Source organism: Heterocephalus glaber, unplaced genomic scaffold (genome assembly GCF_053883595.1).
Source record: "Heterocephalus glaber isolate CG9 unplaced genomic scaffold, H.glaber_assembly_v1.0 deba00001662, whole genome shotgun sequence".
Lineage (NCBI taxonomy): Eukaryota > Metazoa > Chordata > Mammalia > Rodentia > Bathyergidae > Heterocephalus > Heterocephalus glaber.
This window is the reverse complement of record NW_028258403.1, coordinates 15,959,877-15,980,180: the sequence shown is the minus strand read 5'-3', so window position 1 is coordinate 15,980,180 and position 20,304 is coordinate 15,959,877. Positions and strand designations below refer to the sequence as shown.

General features: G+C 38.3%; 1 protein-coding gene and 1 pseudogene across 3 annotated transcripts in view; both read left to right on the top strand.

The window, feature by feature from the left end:
* The window catches only part of LOC101712961 (hypothetical protein), a 33,761-nt gene that overhangs the window by 619 nt on the left and 12,838 nt on the right, over nucleotides 1-20,304 (top strand). For all 3 annotated transcript variants that reach the window (XM_004867569.4, XM_013066626.3, XM_004867570.4), the window contains exons 2-4: nucleotides 14,238-14,359; nucleotides 15,559-15,697; nucleotides 18,217-18,338. In XM_004867569.4, the coding sequence (XP_004867626.2) occupies nucleotides 14,238-14,359; nucleotides 15,559-15,697; nucleotides 18,217-18,338 (383 nt within the window). The remainder of the gene's footprint in view (nucleotides 1-14,237; nucleotides 14,360-15,558; nucleotides 15,698-18,216; nucleotides 18,339-20,304) is intronic.
* On the top strand, nucleotides 20-10,285 carry LOC110346250 (NADH dehydrogenase [ubiquinone] flavoprotein 2, mitochondrial pseudogene; annotated as a pseudogene).

Here is a 20,304-nt window from a genome sequence, read left to right as displayed (position 1 = left end):
ATTGGGCTCTAGACGGTTTATGATTTCTTTGCAGACTCCGGACAGGTTTCTGGAGCCTCATTGTGTCTTTCTGAAAGAACGAAAGGGTGAGATTAACTCTTCCCCCATTACTCCCACGAACGGATGCTACCAGAAAAAGCAGTTTGCAAGAGAGATTTTAGGTTGTAGAACTACAAACTTTGACCCTCCAGGTAAAATCATTTGTAGCTAGTGCATTTGTTCTCTTGATTGTAAAATAGTTTGCTGGGCTTGGTGGCAAACGCCTGGCATCCCAAGCACCCGAGGAGGCTGAGGCAGGCGGGTCTTCAAGCCTAGCCTGGACAACTTAATGAGACCGTCTTCAGATTTAAAAACAGACAAAAGGATGGGAGTCCAGCTGAGTGCAAAGGCCCTGGGTTCTATCACCAGCACCACAAAAGAAAGACCATTTAATAGTTTTTGGAGGGTTAAGAGAAAAGAGAAAAAAAGACTTTGAGGGCCGGGGATTTAGCACAGTGGTTTCGCCGCCTGCTGCGCAAGCCCAAGGACCTGAGTTCGATAGTCGGTACCAAAAAAAAAAAAAAAAAGACTTTGATTTTAAAACTGTTAACATAATTAACAATAGCAATAATAAAAAGCACAAGTTAGAATTGAGGAAATGTAATTATATCCAGTTATTGAAGAATAAGAGCTTTCTCCTCTGACAAGGTGATGAGTAGTGAAAGCACACAAAAAATAGCATAGTCCCTTTTTTGGATAATTTACCAATAAGATGCCAACCTAAAATTTACTTAAACATCTGATAACAAAGTTTATCATATGTACAGTGAATATAGAAAACCAAAGGTATAGTTTCATATTTATGTAGCACACATCCAAGATTATTTCAAGATAGGAATTTCCAAAATATGCTGAGTCTTATATCACTTCACTTAAACCCATCATCCCCAGTTCATCATATCCCAGTTGTTGCATAAAACAGCAGCAACTACCATCTGGTTTTTCTGTATTCCTCAGTATAAGGACATTTATTCCAGTATAAGGACATTGATTGCCTACAAAAATGCCAGTATTGTCTTGCTCTTGAAATTGCACAGTTAACTGAAGTATCTTTCTCCACGAGAACATTTCAGCTTTGTGGAGCAATTTGTAATCTCACCCTTCAATTTTTCAAAATCAGGTGGGGCCAGGGATTTAGCTCAGTGCTTCCACCACCTGCCTTGCAAGCTCAAGTACCTGAGTTCGATCCCCAGGACAAAAAAAACAAATCAAGGTGGCTTGAAAGTGTTTTGTGGATGTTAATTTTGTAAACAGAAAGTCTCTATCACTAATTGAAGAAACCCCCTTCCCCCAATTGTTCTTCCACTGAGGGACATTCCCAGGCCTACGTTTTTTATTTTTGGTACGGGGGGATTGAATTTGGGACCTTACACGTGCAAGGCAGGCCGTGGCACCACTGAGCTAAATCCCCAACCCTTTACTTCTTTTTTATAGCAATAATGGAGATTGAACCCAGGGAGCCCTGACCTACATTCCCAGCCCTTTTTTTTATTTTGAGACAGGAGCTCCCAGGTTTGTAATTGGCTATTAATTGTCTGTTCATTTTGTAATCTGTGACCTTGTTGAATTGACCTTTTGGTTCTAGGAATTTTCCTGTAAATTTCTTAGAATTTTCTACATGAATATTCAGTCATACACATATAGACATTCCTTTCTTTTCTTTTTCCAAACCATCTGCTTTTTGTTTCATTTTATCTTATTGTCCTGGCTAGTACTGTTGCTATTGCTGTGCTGAGTAAGAGTAGCACTAGTGAACATCCTTTCCTTATTCTCAATCTTAGAAGAAAAGCATTCAGTCCTTAACCATTAAGTATAATGTTAGTTGTAGAGTTTATCTTTTTTTTACTGTATTCTATTTCAGAGAGCTTTTTTATATTCCACCCCTAGCCCCATTCCATACTAATAATTGAACCCAAGGCCTTCACATTGAGCTATATCCCAAGCCATTTTATATTTTGCAACAGGATTTTACTAAGCTGCTAAGTTGCCCAGGCTAGGGTCAGACTTCTTTTTAAAAAACATTTAATATTTAATTTTTAAAATGTTTTTAATATTTATTTTTTTATAAAAAAGAAAGAACAAGAATGAATTATTGAAAATTAAGAATATGACTTCTGATTTTAGGGAGATGGCCAGGCATTGTGCCCCACACCTATAATCCCAGCATTTGGGAGGCTGAGACAGGAGGATGGCTGCAAGTTTGAGGCCAGCCTAGACTACATAGTGAGTTGAAGACTGGCCTGAACTAACCCTGTCTCAAATAAATAAATAAATAAATAAATAAATAAATAAAAAGAGTGGCAAGAAGGATGGGCTGAATGTGTTCAAAGCAAAGTGAAGTATTTTACTATCTCCACTTACAGATGAGGAAACAGATCCAAAGAAGTTATAATTTTTTAATAATTATTCAACATATATTGATCCCCTGGTATTTGCTTGCACTGGTCCCAACACTGGAGTTATAGTAATAAAAAAAGTCATGTAGCTTTTTTTTTTCAGTCTTCATTGCTCTGAGAAAGTAATTTTAAGACCCTGACTTTAGGCCTGAGCTTTAGTCTCTTTTCATTTATTAAATGAACACTTGCCTTACAAGGATGTCTCACAGCGTGAAAAGACACAATGAATGTGATTTTTTTTTTTAAGTTTTGCTAGTTTGTTGTTTTTGAGGAATTAATCCATTCTTCTAAATTGTTGAATATATGAATTTAAGTTATTTATAATCCCTTATTTTCTTTTCAGTGGCTGCAGGATCTCTACTGATAACGCTGTTTTATTACTGATATGTCTTTTTACTTTTCTCGTTGCTGAGACAAAATACCCAACACCTAACGACGTTAAAGGAGGAAAGGTTTATTTGGCTCACAGTTTGTAGAGGTTTCATTTCATAGTTGGATGGCTCCAAGGCAGGGTGCCATAGCAGAGGGCATCACAGAGGAGAGACAGTTCATGGCAGGCAGAAGCCAATAAACAGCAAAGTAGCAAAGCAGAAAGCAACAATAGCAGACCTCTTTCTGTCCCTTATTGTGTGCAGGCTACACGCTCTTAGGGCAGATAGCACTCACACCCAGGGTTGGCCTTCTCATTATCCACACTGAGAACTATGCCAAACCAATCAGTGGACTAATTTTATAGTCACACACCATTAATACTGAGTAACTTGGACTATAGGCATGCAATATCATATCTGGTTTTATCTCCTTTATTTTCTGTCTCTGTCTCTGTCTCTTGTCTGCCTGCTGGGGATTGAACCCTGGCCCTTTTTATTTTGAGGCAGGGTCTCACGAAATTGCCCCTATGGAACTTGAACTTGTGATCCTTCTGCCTCAGCCTCCTAAGTGTTGGGATTACAAATCTGATAACCTAACTAGGGATTAAACCCAGGAATTCACATATTCAAGGCAAGCACTCTACCACTGAGCTACACCCTCAACTACCTTAATGTTTATCTAATATAGTCTTCCAACTTTTTACATTTAATCTGTGCGATTAGATTTGAAGTAACTTTCTTGTTGACACCATATAGTTGGTTTATGTTTTAAAATCCACTTTGTCAGTCTTTGTCTTTTGATGTACATTTAAAGTCTTTTTTTTTTTTTTTTTTTTTTTTGAGACAAGGTCTTGCTTTGTGTTCAAGCTGGCCCTGAACTCACTTGGTACCCCAGGCTGGCCTCAAACTCATGGAGATCCCCCTGCCTCTTCCTCCCAAGTGCTAGAATTATAGGCATGCGCCACCACACCCAGCTAAAGTCATTATTGACAAGTTAGAGCTTACATCTGTCACTTCTTTGTCCACTGTTTATTTTTTTCTCATTCTCAGTCTCTATCTCCTCTTGCCTGCTTGTGGGTTATAAGAATAGTTTTAGAAGTCTGTTCTTATTTATAGTGTTTCTGAGCTTATCTCCTTATATAATATTCTCCGTAGTTGCTCTAGATATTTCAATATACATATGTAATTGTTACCTTCTATTTGTATGGATGTTTTATCACTTGAATGAAGTATTGAAATCTTTCATTTAGGTCTCTTTACTTGCCTCACTTTTAAAATATTATTTTATGTATTTCTTCTACAGGCATTGATATCAGGTGGCTTTATATTTCTTTAACATCAAGTAAGGTTTAAAAACTAGTGAGGAGAAACATACTCTATTAACTATTTTACTGTATTCTGTTGGTCATTTTGGAAGTTCTAAGTCTTCTTTTGTTTTTTCCTTTCTATTTAGTGAGCTTCCTGTAGTCAGTCTTTTATGGGCAGGTTTCCTCACACACACACACACACACACACACACACACACACACACACACACACACCAAAAAAAAAAATTATCTTAGTTTTCCTTTACCTGAGAATATTTCTGTTTTTCCTTTTTGTTTACATTTTTTTCCAGTACTGAGGATTGAACCCAGGGTCTTCACACTAAGCTATCTGCAGCCTTTTTTCTGTTTTTTAATTTTTTTTAATTTTTGAGATGAGGTTTCACTAAGTTGCTAAATTGTCCAGGCTGGGTTTGAACTTGTGATCTCCTTTAACCTCCCTGAATGCTGGGATTACCGATGTGTGCCACCACAACTAGCTTTTTTCCCTTTATCCATGAAGGGCATTTTCATCAGATTAAAAAAAAAATTGCAATTAACAGATTTTTTTTTTTTAGCACTTGAAAACTTTTACCTCTTTCTGGCCCCCATGATTTCACTACTCTTCCCACCACCACCTGAAATCGAACTCAGGACCTTGTGCTCCCCAGGCAGGTGTGGCACCACTGAGCTACATCCCCAGCTGCCGCCCCCTACCCCCATGATTTCAGATTTTTAAAAATCCACTCTCCTTGGTCTTGGTAGTCCCCTGTAGGTAACTAATCATTTCTTTCTGATTGCTTTTAAGATTTGTTCTTTCTGTTGTTTTTATAAATTTAATTATGACTTGTCCTTGTGTAGATATCTTTGGGTCTGTCCTATCTGACATTTGCTTGGCTTCTGAAATCTGAAGGTTTATGTCGGATTTGGGGAGTTTTCAGCCCCCTACCTCCTCTCCCCCTCTGGAACTCTGAGGGTACTAATGCTGTTTTTTGTTCTTGTTCCATGGAGCCCAAGACTCTGTTATATTATCTTTTTCAGTTTATTTGCTTTCTGTTGTGTGTGGAGCCGGGGCATATGCTATTGATCCCTCCTCCTGTTTACTGAATTTTATCCTTTGTCATCTCCACTCTTGAGCCCATCTACCAAGTTTCTTTTTCTTTTCTTTTTTTTTTTTTTTGGTACTGGGGATCGAACTCGGGTCCTTGCGCTTGTGGGGCAGGTGGCGAAACCACTGAGCTAAATCCCTGGCCCACCAAGTTTCTTATTTGATTATTTTAATTTTCGGTTCTATAATTTCCATTTTATTCTCCTTTTTTTTACTGCCTGGCTTTCCTTTTTTAATTTTTAAATTTTTTATTGGTATATATTTGTGGTATATAATTACATTCATCATAATCATTTTTTATATTCTTTTTTTTTCTTTGTTGAAATTTTCTGTTTTTTCAGTTGTTAGAAGAAGATTTCTAATTGATTGTTGAAGCATTTTTATGGAAGCTGCTTTAAAATCCTTTATAATCCATTATCTGACTCATCTGAATATTATCAGTTCTTTTTTCTCATTCAAATTATGATTTTCTGTTAGTGTGACAGATGATTTTTATTCTGACTATTTTGGATGTTATGCTAGGAAACTCTTCATCCTATTTGACTTTTCTTGGTAGGCAGTTGCTGTGCTGAAGTTTAACCCATAGGTTCTAACCTACTTCTGTAGGCTGTGGCTCCACTGGCAATTTAGTTTTCTTTTTTTTTTTTTTTTTTGGCTGGCAATTTAGTTTTCATTACTGCTATTCAAGTCAGCTGCTTTTTTCCCTCCCTAGGCATGCATTGCCACCCCCAGCTCCAGTCTGCTTCTGTCATTGGCACTGCTAGGTGCCTGCTCTGTCCATGCTGCAGGGGCAGAAGACACTTTCCTGGATCATCTTGTTACTGGGCTGCCATCAAGTGATACCAGCCAGGTTTGCCTCTGCTGCTGGGCAGAGGCCAGGAGATGCCAGTCCTGAGTCTCTCTAGCTCAGCCCACCAGTACCCACTGCCCTCTGTTCTTCCGTTGTGCCACTGTCTGGCCTTAGAAAGCAAAATTTTCTTAGGGCTTGATTTGTTTCCTGCCTGTCCTTGATAATGGTTCTGGGTTGCTACTCCATCTAGACTGTATTGAAGATAAAAGCAGAAACAGAACTTCTGAGGCAGGAGGATCTCTAGTTCAAGGCCAGCCTGGACTTCACTGCCAGGCCCTGTCTCAAAAAAAAAAAAAACATGTTTATGGATGTATTATTCACAGTATCTAATACATGGAAACAAAGTGCCTGATTTATAGACTGAATGGATATGTAAAATGTGATTATATATATGCAATAGAATACTGTTACTGCTGCTACTCAGTCTCTGTTGTTATTTTGGTTTTGGACATTTTTAAATATTTCTTTATTTTTAAACTTTTATTAGTACATGTTTGCAGTACATGATTACAGACTTCTGTCTCTTCCCTGAGGTCCAAATGACCAGGAAAGGTAAACATCCTGAATTGATTCAGGACTCAAGGCAGCCTCAACAGCACAACTAAAGCCACTAAAAAGTACTTGCAGAGCTGCTTCAGAAAGTGGCAAGAAGGATGGGCTGAGTGTGTTCAAAATGAAGGAAAGTATTTTGAGGGGGATTAATTGCAATATGTCTTTTACCATAATGAATTTTTAAACCTTTCATCATATTTTTATTATGTATATTATACCTTGTATATTATTATCATTTGTCCAAATTAAAAGAAAAACTAGGATGATTAGACACTGGGAATATAGAGGGCCTTAAAAGTCTTTTTTTTTTTTTTGGTACCCGGGATCGAACTCAGGTCCTTGCGCTTTCGCAGCAGGCAGCGAAACCACTGAGCTAAATCCCCAGCCCAAGGGCCTTAAAAGTCTAAGTGAAGCTTGATAGATTGAGAAAAAATGAGGTTTAAGCAAGATTGGTTTAAAGTAGGTATATGCAGTATTTTATAGTGGGGAAAAGTTGATATCCAGGAGCCATTTAGGAGTTAGTATTGTAAGTGCGAGGTGGTTGAAGTGAGAATGGAGAGGAAATAGGATTCAAAGAAAAAGTGGCAGGACTTAATATTTGACTAGATATAAAGAGTGGGTTTGATTCATGGGCTGTCAGTCTTGTTGGTGTTTCTTACCCATATATTTAATTAAATATAAGTAGGAAATTTTAAATAATTAATTTGCCCTTTAAAAATCTTTCTCCCCTCTCTACCCACCTATGGGCAGCTGATTAGCACCTTTCTTTAATCTCTTTCCAAGCAACATACTCTTACTGTGCATTTTGGAATAGCTGTTATACATGTTAAAAGATGTTCAGCCTCACTATTAATTAAGTAAATGCAAATTAAAGCAACCAAGTTTGTTTTTGTAATATTCAACTCTGTGACATTTCGATGAGACATATTCTTATTCATATCTGTTAGAGTAAATTGATATGATCTTTCAAAGAAATTTGTGAATATGTAGCAAAAGCCATTAAAATGTTTAAGTACTTCCACTTCAAAGTATTTTTAATAAGGATATAATCAGATGTAAGGAAATCATATATGCCAAAATGTTAGATGTAGTATTCCTAATTCTTCACAATTATAACTATAGCTATCTAGGGGAAGGAGTGAATGACTGAGTAGAGACAACATATGATGGAATACTAAGCAACCTTTAGAAATGTTTCAATAAACTTATTTTTCCTTTTAAAACAGAGTCTCATTATGTTGCCCAGACTGGCCATGAACTCCTGGGCTCAAACAATCCTCCTGCCTCATCCTACAAAGTAGCTGGGATTGCAGGCCCGTGCCACCATGTCTGGCTTCAACAAATTTAATTTTAGTTACATAGAATAAATGTTTAGCATCTAACATTAAAGTAAATTCCAGTTTTGCACACTTCAGTACTAGACTTTTCTGATCTGTTTTTATAGCCATTATTAGGAGAGAAGTTTCAGAAGTTCCTTCCCTACCATTATAAGTAATAAGGTTAATTTGCCTATGAAATCTCAAGGTACTTATTAACTAAAAATTTTCCTGTGAGAGCTGGGGATGTAGCTTAGTGGTGCTATGCTTGCCTGGCAAGCACGATGTCCTGAGTTCAGTTCCCGGTACTGGAAAAAAGAAAAAAAGAAAAATTTCCCTGTGAAACCTGAAAGATCTATTAATAATTATGAATCAGTGACATTTGAATAAGGCACTTGGAACAGAATAAAAACATTTAGGAAGGCATGTGGGTGAGTTTCTGTATGTTATCGAAATTATTAAATTTGGCATGTTTACATTTTGATTCATGAAAATGACATTTTTAAAATACAGTTTCGGAAAAAGTTTATCAAACTTAAACCCACTGATCTTCAAATGCTAATTAACTTTCACTGAACTTTATGGCTGACTCCTGTTCTACGGCAAACATTTCATCACCAAAAGCATCTTTTGACAAAGGTATTATTATCATTATTTACACTTTAAAGGTGAAGCGACTGAGACTCAGAGATAGTAAGTCACCTTAATAAGTAGTAGGGGCCCAGGGATTTAGCTCAGTGGTTTCACCGCCTGCTGCGCTAGTGCAAGGTCCTGAGTTCGATCCCCAGTACCAAAAACAAAAACAATAAGTAGACCCCAGGATTTGAATTGAAGCAGTCTAGCTCCTAAGTTTATTTGTTTACCTGGATTTAGCACATATTCTACAGTTAGGATCCAAAGAACAGGGCCAAAGCCAGCTGCATGAGGATGATTCTAGAGCCCAAGTAAGAGAAATGGTTTAGTTTTGTTTCCTTGGTGTCCTGGGGATCGAACCCAGGGCCTTGCACATGCTAGCCAAGCACGTCTACTACCACGCTACATTCCCAACCATGAGAAATGGTTTTAAATCCGTGATTCTTAACTTTCATTTCATTGGTCTTTTTTGGGGGGGCGGGGGGGTTGATACATGGTCTCTTTGTGTAGCACTGGCTGGCCTCAAACTCGAAGCAGTCCTCCTGCCTCAGCCTCCCAAGTGCTAGGATTGTGGGTGTGGGCCACCTCGCCCAGCATTTCATAGGTTTTAAATGATGTTTGATTACATGGACTCTGGAGCCAGAAAAATGGGGGAAATAATAGTATTACCTCATACAGATGTTTTGGAGATTAAAAGTAAAGGCGTGTGGAGCATGTGGCATAGTATCTTACATATAGTATTCAATAAATCTTAGCTCTTAAGACGTTTCTCCCTAGAAAAATGTACATATATGTACATGCCCAATGTAAAATTTCAGGTCCCTTTCTGACCACAGAAAGCCCGTGTTTGGATCCTCTTGACTGGAAGCAGGGTGAAGGATCCTGCAGTAACTAAAGGAATTTCCCTTGGCACTGTGGGCCCAGGCAACCAGCCTCAGCCTTGGGGAAAACAAATAAGAATTTGGTGGGGTTTTTTTTTTTTTTGTATCAGGGATGGAACTCGGTCCTTGCGCCTCGGAACCACTGAGCTAAATCTCCAGCCCACAAGTAGGAATTTGATTAGACAGCTGTGCAGATGGTGCTGGAGGAGCTTTATTTGTGCACAGAGACACTCCCGAGAATAATCCAGATGCTCCACTTGATCTCACACCAGCGCATGGTCAGAGGGTAGAGGTGATTGTAAAACACTACACAGGGTGTAAAGCAGGGCTGTGCTTCCAGTCCTGGACTCAGCCCACAGGCAGAATGGGTGTCTGTCTGCCCACCTCTGCTATGAGCAGAGTTGTAGGATTTTATAAGCACCTCCAATGAGAGTAAGTACATGAAGTAGCAACTTCTTATACAATGTACAGTCAAAAGTACATACCATGTCAACTCTGCACCACTACACCTTGAGAAAAGGCTTGAAATAAAGGCTAGCAGGCTAGGCTTTACCAACTTTTCACTTCACACAGGTAGAATATTTAGAGGTCTGTGTAAACACACTGATGGTTCAAATGAATGGCAGCTACTACGAGGATCTGACACCTAATGATATTGAAGAAATTATTGATGAGCTGAAAGCTGGAAAATTCCAAAACTAGGACCCGGGGCGTGGTGGCACACACCTGTAATCCCAGCACTCAGGAGGCTGAGACAGGAGGATCATTGCAAGTTCAAGGCCAGTCTGGATCCAAAATCTAGGCCAAGAGGTGGATGTTTCATTTGTAAGCCAGCTGGATCGCTTCTCAGCCTTTTGGCTAAGATCATGTGTAAGCCAGCTGGAGGTCTTAGCTCTTTGACTGAACACCTAGCTTTCATGTGCAAGCAGCATTTACTTTATGTTCTGTAAATATGTCAATGGAGAAATAATGTGAACCTATCAAAAAAAAAATCTCTACTTTTGAATGTGGTTAAATCGGAGTTTATCATCCATGTGAAGAGTGACAATTCTCATTTTTACTTGATATCCTTGGTATTGAGGTGAAATAAATGCAGTTTTGAGCCTGGGGCTGTAGCTCAGTGGTAGAGCTGGCGAGCCCCAGCACCACCACCACCCCTAAAAAACCAGTCTTCTATTATCAACAAATAAGTGATGGCTTAATAATTTAATATGGAGGGGCCGGGGATTTAGCTCTGGTTCTGCTGCCTGCCTCACAACCGCAAGGTCCTGAGTTTGATCTCCAGTACCGAAAAATAATAATAATAATAATAATAATTTAATATGTAATTTTGTAGCATCTTTCATCTTGACTGGTGATTCTCAAATTAACTGGAAGATTGACTCCCAGGTAAATATATGTAACCAGAAAGTTGGTGGGAAATCATAGTTATGGTTCAGGATTTGCAAGCATCTCTCATTTCTCCAGCTCCCTGGATTTTTACATATGATCGTTCAAGACATTTGGACCTCAACCACCACCACCATCCTTTAACTCTATTAGTAACCCAGTAGCAGTACCAACTGGAGCCCAAGGGTGCTACAGAGTGATAGAAGAAAATAAGCTAACGTAATCATGGGCTAGAAGCTCTAGGTTGCCGAACTGTGCTCAGTCCAGGGCCACATTTAGAGGGCTGTTGAGCAAGTCAAGAAGATAGCAAGCAGAAGGCAAAGGATCTGGCTACCGCTCACGGGAACCATGCACAGGGCTTAGCTCTATGCTAAGACCAAGTTAGTGATAGAACTATTACCAGCTGCTTTGTTCACACTTTAGGGAGGCCATATGGTGTCATACTTCAGTTAAGACTTAGACCTGTTTTCAAATCCTACCTCTACCAACTTCTGGCCAGTATGATCTCAGATTTTTTTGTTAAAGAATTGGTAATAAGGCCAAGGATTTAGCTTAGTGGTTTCGCTGCCTGCTGCACAAGCGCAAGGACCGGAGTTTGATCCCTGGTACCAAAAAAAAAAAAAAAAAAAAAAAAGAATTGGTAATAGTACCACCTGTAGGGTTCTTAGAAGTTAATATTTGAAAAGCACTCCACCAAGTCTAGTATGCCTTAAGTGCTCATTCGGTAAAGGTACAATATTCAAGATAATGATATCTTCCAGCTGAAAGTGAAAACACTGAGCTAATGTTACCGAGGGGCAAATTCTGGCTTGGTCTGCAGAAGAAATGCTGTCTGTCCTTGAATGAGTTAAAGACTGAACAGCTGTAAGTCAGTATCAGTTATGTACATGGCATTCTGCTATTTGGTGAGAGGTCAGAGTGTAAGTCCCCTTCCACCCTAATACTCTTGGACTGTGTCAGACACACACTATGAAAACTTTATTTTATTAAGCATGGTTGTTTATGTTGCAGAATTAAACCCAAAGAAGCTAAGCCATGACATATTTCAGTTCAATAAAATTTTTATTAACCTCTTTAGTTAACCATTTACAAAAATTACTGTTGTGATATAAGAATTAAAGTTGAGTCAAAAGCTCTAATATAGTGTTCTATCTATGGAGGGAAACTAAGCAGATGTTAGGTATTAATTAGCACATTGGAAAAATTTAATCGTATTTTAGGAATAGAACTTTAAAAAACGAGTGTAGGGGAAATGCATCAAAGATGCTATTTAAGTCCTATGTAAAATAATTTGGAATACATCTTAATCTTACTTTTTTTCTTTATATATTCTGGCTCCTAGAAATCATTTGAAGCAGTAGCTTAGAATATTGTACTAAATATTTGAGGAAAGAAAAGAACTAAAGGTCCTTCCCTCGCTAGTTCAGACCGCCAAATAAAATATTTTGATATTAACTAATATTGCTCAAAAAGAAGTTATGCAGAGAAAGAATGTTTGTATGTAGGAGACACAGAGTGGTATATTGAAAGTTTTCACATGGTCAGCAACCTAGGCTTATGTCCTTATGCAGCTGGTGATCTACTTTGTAACTTTTGGCAATTCATTTAACCTTGAAAGACTTGGTTTCCTAATCTGTAAATGTAGTCTCACTTTGTCTTCCTCACATGAGTGTTATAATAGTTAAATGGGGTAGTTTGTAAGAACTTTGTAGGATATAAAAATTTATCCAATTTTTAATTTGTTGTGACATGAAAATGTCATCCTGAACAAATAAGTATTATTTATGTTGAAGAAGATCATGACATGCCAGCTGTGGTGGCACATGCCTGTGATCCCAGCACTTGAGGCTGAGGCAGGAGGATACCCATGAGTTCGAAGCCAGCGTGGGCTACATAGTGAGTTCAAGGCCAGCCTGAACTATACAACAAGACCCTGTCTGAAAAAACCAAACCAAAACAAAACAAAACAAAAAAGAGGATCATAACATGCTCTTGTACAGTAGAGTGACTATAGATGATAATGTAGTTGTATATATTTCAAAATGCTAGAGGGAAGGGTTTTTAATATTTTCACCATAAAAATTATAAATTAATAATTATAAGTATGTGAGGATAGATATTTTTAACTTGATTTCAACATTACACAATCTGACCATGTGTCAGAAACATCACACGTTACCCCATAAATGTATATAACTTTTGTTTTTAATGTACTAGTTTTAAAATGTTTTCCAAATCATTAGCTTACTTAAAACAACCAAAGCTTTAGGGAATAACATTTCCTTCAAGATGTCCTTTTCCTTCTACAGCTATTATAGCAATTTTTCTTCCCTTTCTTTTTGGTGGTGGTGATGGTGGTCATGCTGAGGATGGAACCCAAGGCTTCCACTGAGCCATACCCTCATCCCCTACAACTGTTTTTGACACAGACACAATCTCACTAAGGTCCTTTTACACAAGCAAGCATTTAACATAAGATAGTATTTTAAAGGCCGGGTGTAGGGGCACACCTCTGTAACCCCAGCTGAGGCAGGAGTGGGAGGCTAGCCTGAACTGCAGAGCTAGAACCTATCTCCAAATAAACAAATAAGAGAAAGATAAAATACTTTGTTTTCTAGCCCACCATTTATGAGTTGTTCTTTCTAGTCTATATTTGGCGTCCTAGAGAGTAGCAGACTTCGGGAGTATTTTCTTTCCAGATAAGTCACATTCTAGTTTAAATTGTATATGAACTGCTTGGAAATTACATTAATCCACAGCAAAGTTAAGGCAAAAGAACAATGAGCACCATTTTATACCCTCCCCTAGATTCACCCACTGTTACTCTCTTACAGTGCCATCTATGTTGTTCCCCACACATTGCTCTCTTTTACCAGATCATCCAAAGACAGGTCACAGACTCCAAAATACTGTTTGAATTATCACTTTGTCTTCTGCTGTAGTGCAGCAGAACAATATGCTTGTTATAAAGTTTAGTGTATAGTTGGTACCAGATGTTAGTGTCTTTGATCTGAAGTCTTGAGAATATTTTATTGGCATCAGGGGTATTCAGATTAAGGTTATCTTCTTTGTAATCCTGAGCAATGCCTCCTAAATTTGATTACTTATTAGTGTATTTGAGACCCTAAAAACTAATAGAAATGTTATTCATAAAAAAATAAAGTAGTTAAAATACTATCTATATATTTTTAAATGCCTTTGCTTTTCATTGGAATGGCAGTTTGGGGAAAGGAAAGATTCATTTTTAATGAAACTTGTGTTAGAATTTGAATCTGTCAGTGTTTAGAAGTTTTATTTATTACACATTGATGCTGTCTAATGGGACCGTATCCATTTTAATCATTTAATCTAGGTATGACTACAACTTTAAGAACTGTTTCCTTTTTTTTCTCCCCCAGGGGATTTTGATGAATTCACACAAGATAATAATGAAGTTATATTGAAAAACATAGCAGATGACCTTCGGAATTGCTTACCTCTAGAAACCATGCTTGCCTCAGAACCTGTAGCTCTTCAAAAAGTAAATACATTAAATCATTAATTTACTCTTACTGCTACTTAAGGATTTTATTATTCCCTAACCCCAAGGCCTCGTCAATCTAATTAGTCCTACATTTAACTTTAAACAATTTTTTAGTGCTTTAAATGTGTCCCTAATTCTTTTGAATCTTCAACTCCCTACCTTCCCCGTGCTATTTATGCATCTATCTTTTGAGGACATCCCATTTACCAGCCACTCAAAAATTTTAAAATGATCAAGACCAACAGGGGCCAACAGTCTGGCTTTGCAATGTCTTGATTTTCTCTTGTTCCATTCCCTCACTCTTGTCACAGGTAGGGTTCACCTTTCTGTTTCCTTCTACTTTTGCATTCACATTTTTTGGTTTATTCTTCTATTTCTATTTCTAGAATATAGTTCTGGTTTTTCTTCTCCCAACAATCCGCTTACTCAAGTTCCTTCAACTCTCAACCTATATGGAGATCATGTACTATGAATGTTGTTTTTTAAAGCAAAGCTAGTATTAATATCTTCTTTACCCACGAATCTGAAAACAGCCGTTTTTTTCAGCCTATAAATACCTGAGCAGAGGTACTAAATCCTGTACATTCTTACTGATGTATGCAAAACAAAAACAAAAAGAAAGATTTACACACATGCCCTTCAGGGCCGGGGATTTAGCTCAGTGGTTTCGCTTCCTGCTGCGCAAGTGCAAGGACCCGAGTTTGATCCCCGGTACCAAAAAAGCAAAACAAAAACAAAAAGAAAGACTTACTGATGTATGCACATCATGAACAATTAGCAAATCTTAGTAAATATCTAGTCATTCAATGGGTTCCCAAAGGAAGAAAATATAAGATAGTACAAAAATTCAGAGAAATGTTTGTAAGCCAGGTGTGGTGACACATGCCTATAATCCCAGTATTTGACTATAAAACATACCATTGAGGATAGACAAGAATAATCTCTAAAATTCCTTTCAGCCAAAAATTTTGTATATTTCTTATAGCCATGTTTCGCATCATTCTGCATCAAATAAAAGTTACTGGTATCTAATAAATGAAAGAAGAGCAGCTACTGACTTGAATAAGCAAAACTTGTCTTCTGTGACATGTTGCTCTCAGAATTTTAGCATATGAACCACTGATGTTTTGCCTTATTTAGCAATAAAAAGAGTTCTTTGTACTTTGTTTCTTCTGATGTTTTCCTCTCTCCTCCAGATACAGCAGCAGCCAGAACCCACAGTTCACATTGATGCATTCCTTTACGATGAAGACTTTATTGATTCATTGTGTGAGGAAGGAAGAATGAGCAGAAACTACTGTACAGTGTGTGGCTCGCACCAGACAGCACCTTTAGGTATGCACTCAAGTGACTAATGAGTTTATGTGTGCTTTTTTCTTACGTGTCATGAATATGCAAATTTTATTTATTTATTTATTTATTTTTGAGACAAGGTCTCGCTTTGTGTTCAGACTAGCCCTGAACTCACCTTGTAGCCCAGGGTGGCCTCAAACTTGTGCGATCCTCCTGCCTCTGCCTCCCGAATGTGCAATTTTTTGACCAAGCCAGTGCAGGTTTTTTTTAAAAGCAAAAAGTCATCCTGTGGTATGGCCATTACCACATACTGCAGTTAGGAAAAATAATATAGGGAAGCTAGGCCACTTCATGTCCCCCAGGACACATCTAGAAACTGTTAAATCAAAGGTGACTCTTCAAGCACAGAAACTAACCAAAAATGACTGAATACAGAGGAACTCTACTTACTCAACAGAGTGATATATAAACCATGTGCCAATTTATTTACAGTGAGAAATATAACTTCCTAGGGGACTGAAATAGCCTCTCTATAAAACATCTGCTTGAGAAGTCAGAGAGTGAGCAGATATTATTGAGTGGACATGGACTCCGGAGGTCAGAGACAGATAATTCTGAGGAAGTTTATTCTGGCCAGTGTTTTGACCCAATGAAGTGTCCCTGAGCTATAACAGAATAGCTCTAGTGACAAAGTCTCTGACATCTCTGCCCCTTGGCTGTAGCTCTTTTGTCCCGAATAAGAGCTAGACTGACTCCATGCTGCTAATAGGTTACCTCTTCTATTAGTATAGTCTTCATTCAAACTGGATGTGATTGCCTAGGCTGTTGCTTTGGACATACAGTGCCTTTCCCTGCTCACCTAGACTTGGAGTTGTTGCTTAGAGTGGGCTACCTTTCCAGCTAAGTAATCTCATGATCATGTTACTGATTTTAGATAATAGCCTCAAAGATTAATCCCTACTGAATCTTGATTTGTTGTTGATACAAATATATTGTACCTATAGTATAATTTGGGATTAAATTTATCTGATTTATTGGTTTAAGATTCTATTTCTAGATAATACTAATAATAGGGCTGGGGATGTAGCTCAGTGGTGCCACATCTGCCTGGCAAGGGTTAGGACCTGAGTTCGATCCCTGGTTCCACACACACAAAAAAATAATAATACTTATAATTTCCCTTGGAAGTAGTTGAAATTCACAGATGAAAAGAACTTGGATAAGCCAGGCGTGGTACTGCGTGCCTGTAATCCCAGCATTCGGGAGGCTGATGCAGGAGGATTGTCACGAGTTCAAGGACAGCCTGGGCTACATAGTGACTTTGAGGCCAGCCTGAACTACAGAGCAAGACTCTGTCTCAAAAAAAAAAAAAACAAAAAAAGCTTGGACAAGAACTAGAGAGGACAAACTAAAAAGTGAATTATAACTATAATACTGTATCAAATAGATCTGATATATAGAAATTTGTATAAGAGCTGTATATGACAAATAAAAATTTGAAGATAATATTTTCCTAAAAGAGTCAGCTTATAAATAATGACTAGATACACAGAGCAATTCAGTCAATGGTAATGAATCTAAAATAGCTATCATCATGAGGGACTCTCTGACACATACTCAGATGACAAGGGGTTTGTCTAGCTACAAGACCCTGATGACTTTGTAGCCCACAGAAGCACCAGTGTGACAAAGAGGGTATGGAGGATGCAGATCATGGGGAGATAAGGACTGTGGTCATCAGATCCCACCCCAAGAGTTACTTCAGAGGCCTATAGATCACGTCCTTTATTCTGTCCCAAGGAATTGGCCTACCTGCTTCCATTTTCTTTGCCACCATCTATTGCTTCTGAATCAAATCTCTCTCCTCCTTGACCATTATATTCTGTAGAACATAATATATTGAGTCTTTGAGTGCCTTTCACATCAAAATAAAGCCAGATTCAGGATATCCTAGGTACTTCATTACCAAAACTGCAATGAGAAAATAGACTAGGAGACTAGAAATGGTGGCATATAAATGAAGGGAAATAAGGGCAATTTATGGGAATATCTTACTCTTCCTGCATACCTCTCCTCCACTCCAGACACACATTTTAGATTGGTCAGGGCTTGGACATCACACACCTCCAGAGACGGTAATTTGTTTGATTGTTCACAGTCTGTATAGCAATGTGTGGCTCTAGGGTAAGGTGAGAGACCCCGATGATGTGGAAGTTAGGGAGCCATCCCAGGCAGCAGCAGGCCACAGGGAGAAGAGGAAGGAAAGACCCAGGCCATCCCAAGCAACAGCAAGAAGGAAATGAGGGACAGTCGTCTGAGTTAGCAGGGCCCTACGGGGCCTATGAAGTGTCAGAGACTTAATATTTGTTTTTCTCTAATATAGCTCAGAATAGAAGAATATAAATTTGTCACTTTTTTTCCTCAGTAAACTAGATGGTTTTCATAGATTAAGAAGAAACATGAAATATACTTTATAAATATAGATGAAAGAATTAGAAGCACAGAATGCAGCTGTTAATAGCCAAGCACAACTTAATGTTCACTCTGTTCTAATTTTCCAGGCTTTATTTCTCATTCCTTCTCCCTCGTGGAATTGAAGTTCATTTATCATCACGTGCTCCCTGATCTGTTGGGAAAGGTCTTGGTTGATGTTGGCTCCAGACTTGGCACAGTCCTTTATGGGGTAAAGTCCAACTTATGGACATACTCAACCTTCAGAAAATATTTTCTTCTCCTGCTAGCAACAGCTTTGCTTGCCACCGTCCAAGGTGACAGCTTGGCTTTATTTATTGAAGTAGCAGAATAAGGTTAAAATAGTGTAACATAGACGGATCCTAAATTCTATTTGATGGTAATAATTGAGTAGGGAATTTCAAAGACCAGCTGTCTGGTTTTCTTTGCTTTGTCTCTGCAACACAAATGACATGCATATATAAAAGAGAAGTATGTGACTCTTGAAAACATATTGCCATGTTGTCAGGCAGTACTATTTTCTCACCTCTTCTTTTAATTTGTACTGAACTAAAACAAAACAGTATGCTGGGATTTGATAAGAACTCATAAAACTGACAAATTTACTTGACCTAGGAGGTCCCTGAATGGCCATAAGCAAATCACTTAACGCCACCGGGCCTCCTGTGTAAATGAGTAACTAAATGACATCCAAGGATACATCTTGTTCTAATTTCTGTGGTCCAGAATTTGAATGTAAATTTTTGTTTCTGAAACATTACCTCAATGTGGCTTTTTGAAAAACTTCAAATCATGAGTATTTCTAAGTTCTTAAATGGTTATATCAAAAACCTGAAGTGTGGTTTCTGTTTGTCATTAGTAGACTTGTTAAAGCATGTGGCCAACAGCAGTTGAGGCTCATGCCAGAAATGGGCACTGTCAGTTCCCAGTGTTGTTGCCTGCTACTCTCCCCACCCCCATACTGGGAATTGAACTCAGGGCCTTGCACTTGCCAGACAGGTGTGGCGCCACTGAGCTACCTCCCCAGCCAGAGTAGGTAACTCTTCAAGGCTGAATTTATTTTCCAGTGTTAAATTTTTATTCTGTAATTAGAAAAGAGCCGTAAAAGAAAATGCAGTTTGTCCCAAGGAAGGTTGTGTTGTTGTTGTTTTGGGACAAGGTCTCGCTAGGTTGTCCAGCCTGGCCTCCAACTCCTAGGCTCCAACAGTCCTCCCTTCCGGCCTCCCAAGTGCTGGGATTATAGACATGGCCCACCCTGCCCAGCTTGGCTGGTGGTTTTGTTTGGAGAAACACTGGAGATAATGATTGCTTCCTATATTTTACCCACTCTAGTCAACTTTCTGATTTATTAAAAAGTGTAATGCTGCCAGGGATTTAGTTCAGTGGTTCTGGCGCCTGCCTCACAAGCGCAAGGTCCCGAGTTTGATCCCTGGTACTCCCCCCAAAAAAACAAAAAAAGGAAGAAGGGTTAGGGATGTAGCTCAGTGTGAAGGCCTTGGGTTCAATTTCCAGTATTGTAAAAAAAAATTTTTTTTTAATTAAAAAAATGTTTTTTAAATTCTATGATGGAGGGGTGGGGATTTAGCTCAGTGGTTCCACTGCCTGCTGCGCAAGCTCAAGGACCCAAGTTCGATCCCTGGTACCAAAAAAAAAAAAATTCTATGATGGAGTTCTAGATACAAATTTGGTTTTTACGTATTATTGTTTTTGTTACTGCAGTGAGACATGTAACAATATGTAGTCAATTCTTGATATCCTTATGGACCAACTGGTTGGTTATCTTTGGCAGGCTCGGCCAGTGCATATCCAAGGCCACCTCCCCTTAATGTTAGATTGTATATGATCTTTCATTAAATTTACCAAGGGCTAACTCCTTTCTTGCTTTCTTCTAATAACTCCCTAATAAATCACAGAAGTTGGATTTTAGACAGAGAATCTTTATGTAGTCACTTATCTCACTTCCAACTTCGTTGAATGCCTAGTTAAATCAGGAAAAAGAACTCAATCTTAAAAAATATAACCATGTAGTAGGAATTAATAAACAATAATCAAGACCTTGATCAGTATAAGGAGGTTGAAATTTTACAGAAGTTATTTATCTTATTTTTATTTTATTTTTACTGTTTGATATTTTTTTTTTTTTTGGTACCGGGGATCGAACTCGGGTCCTCATGCTT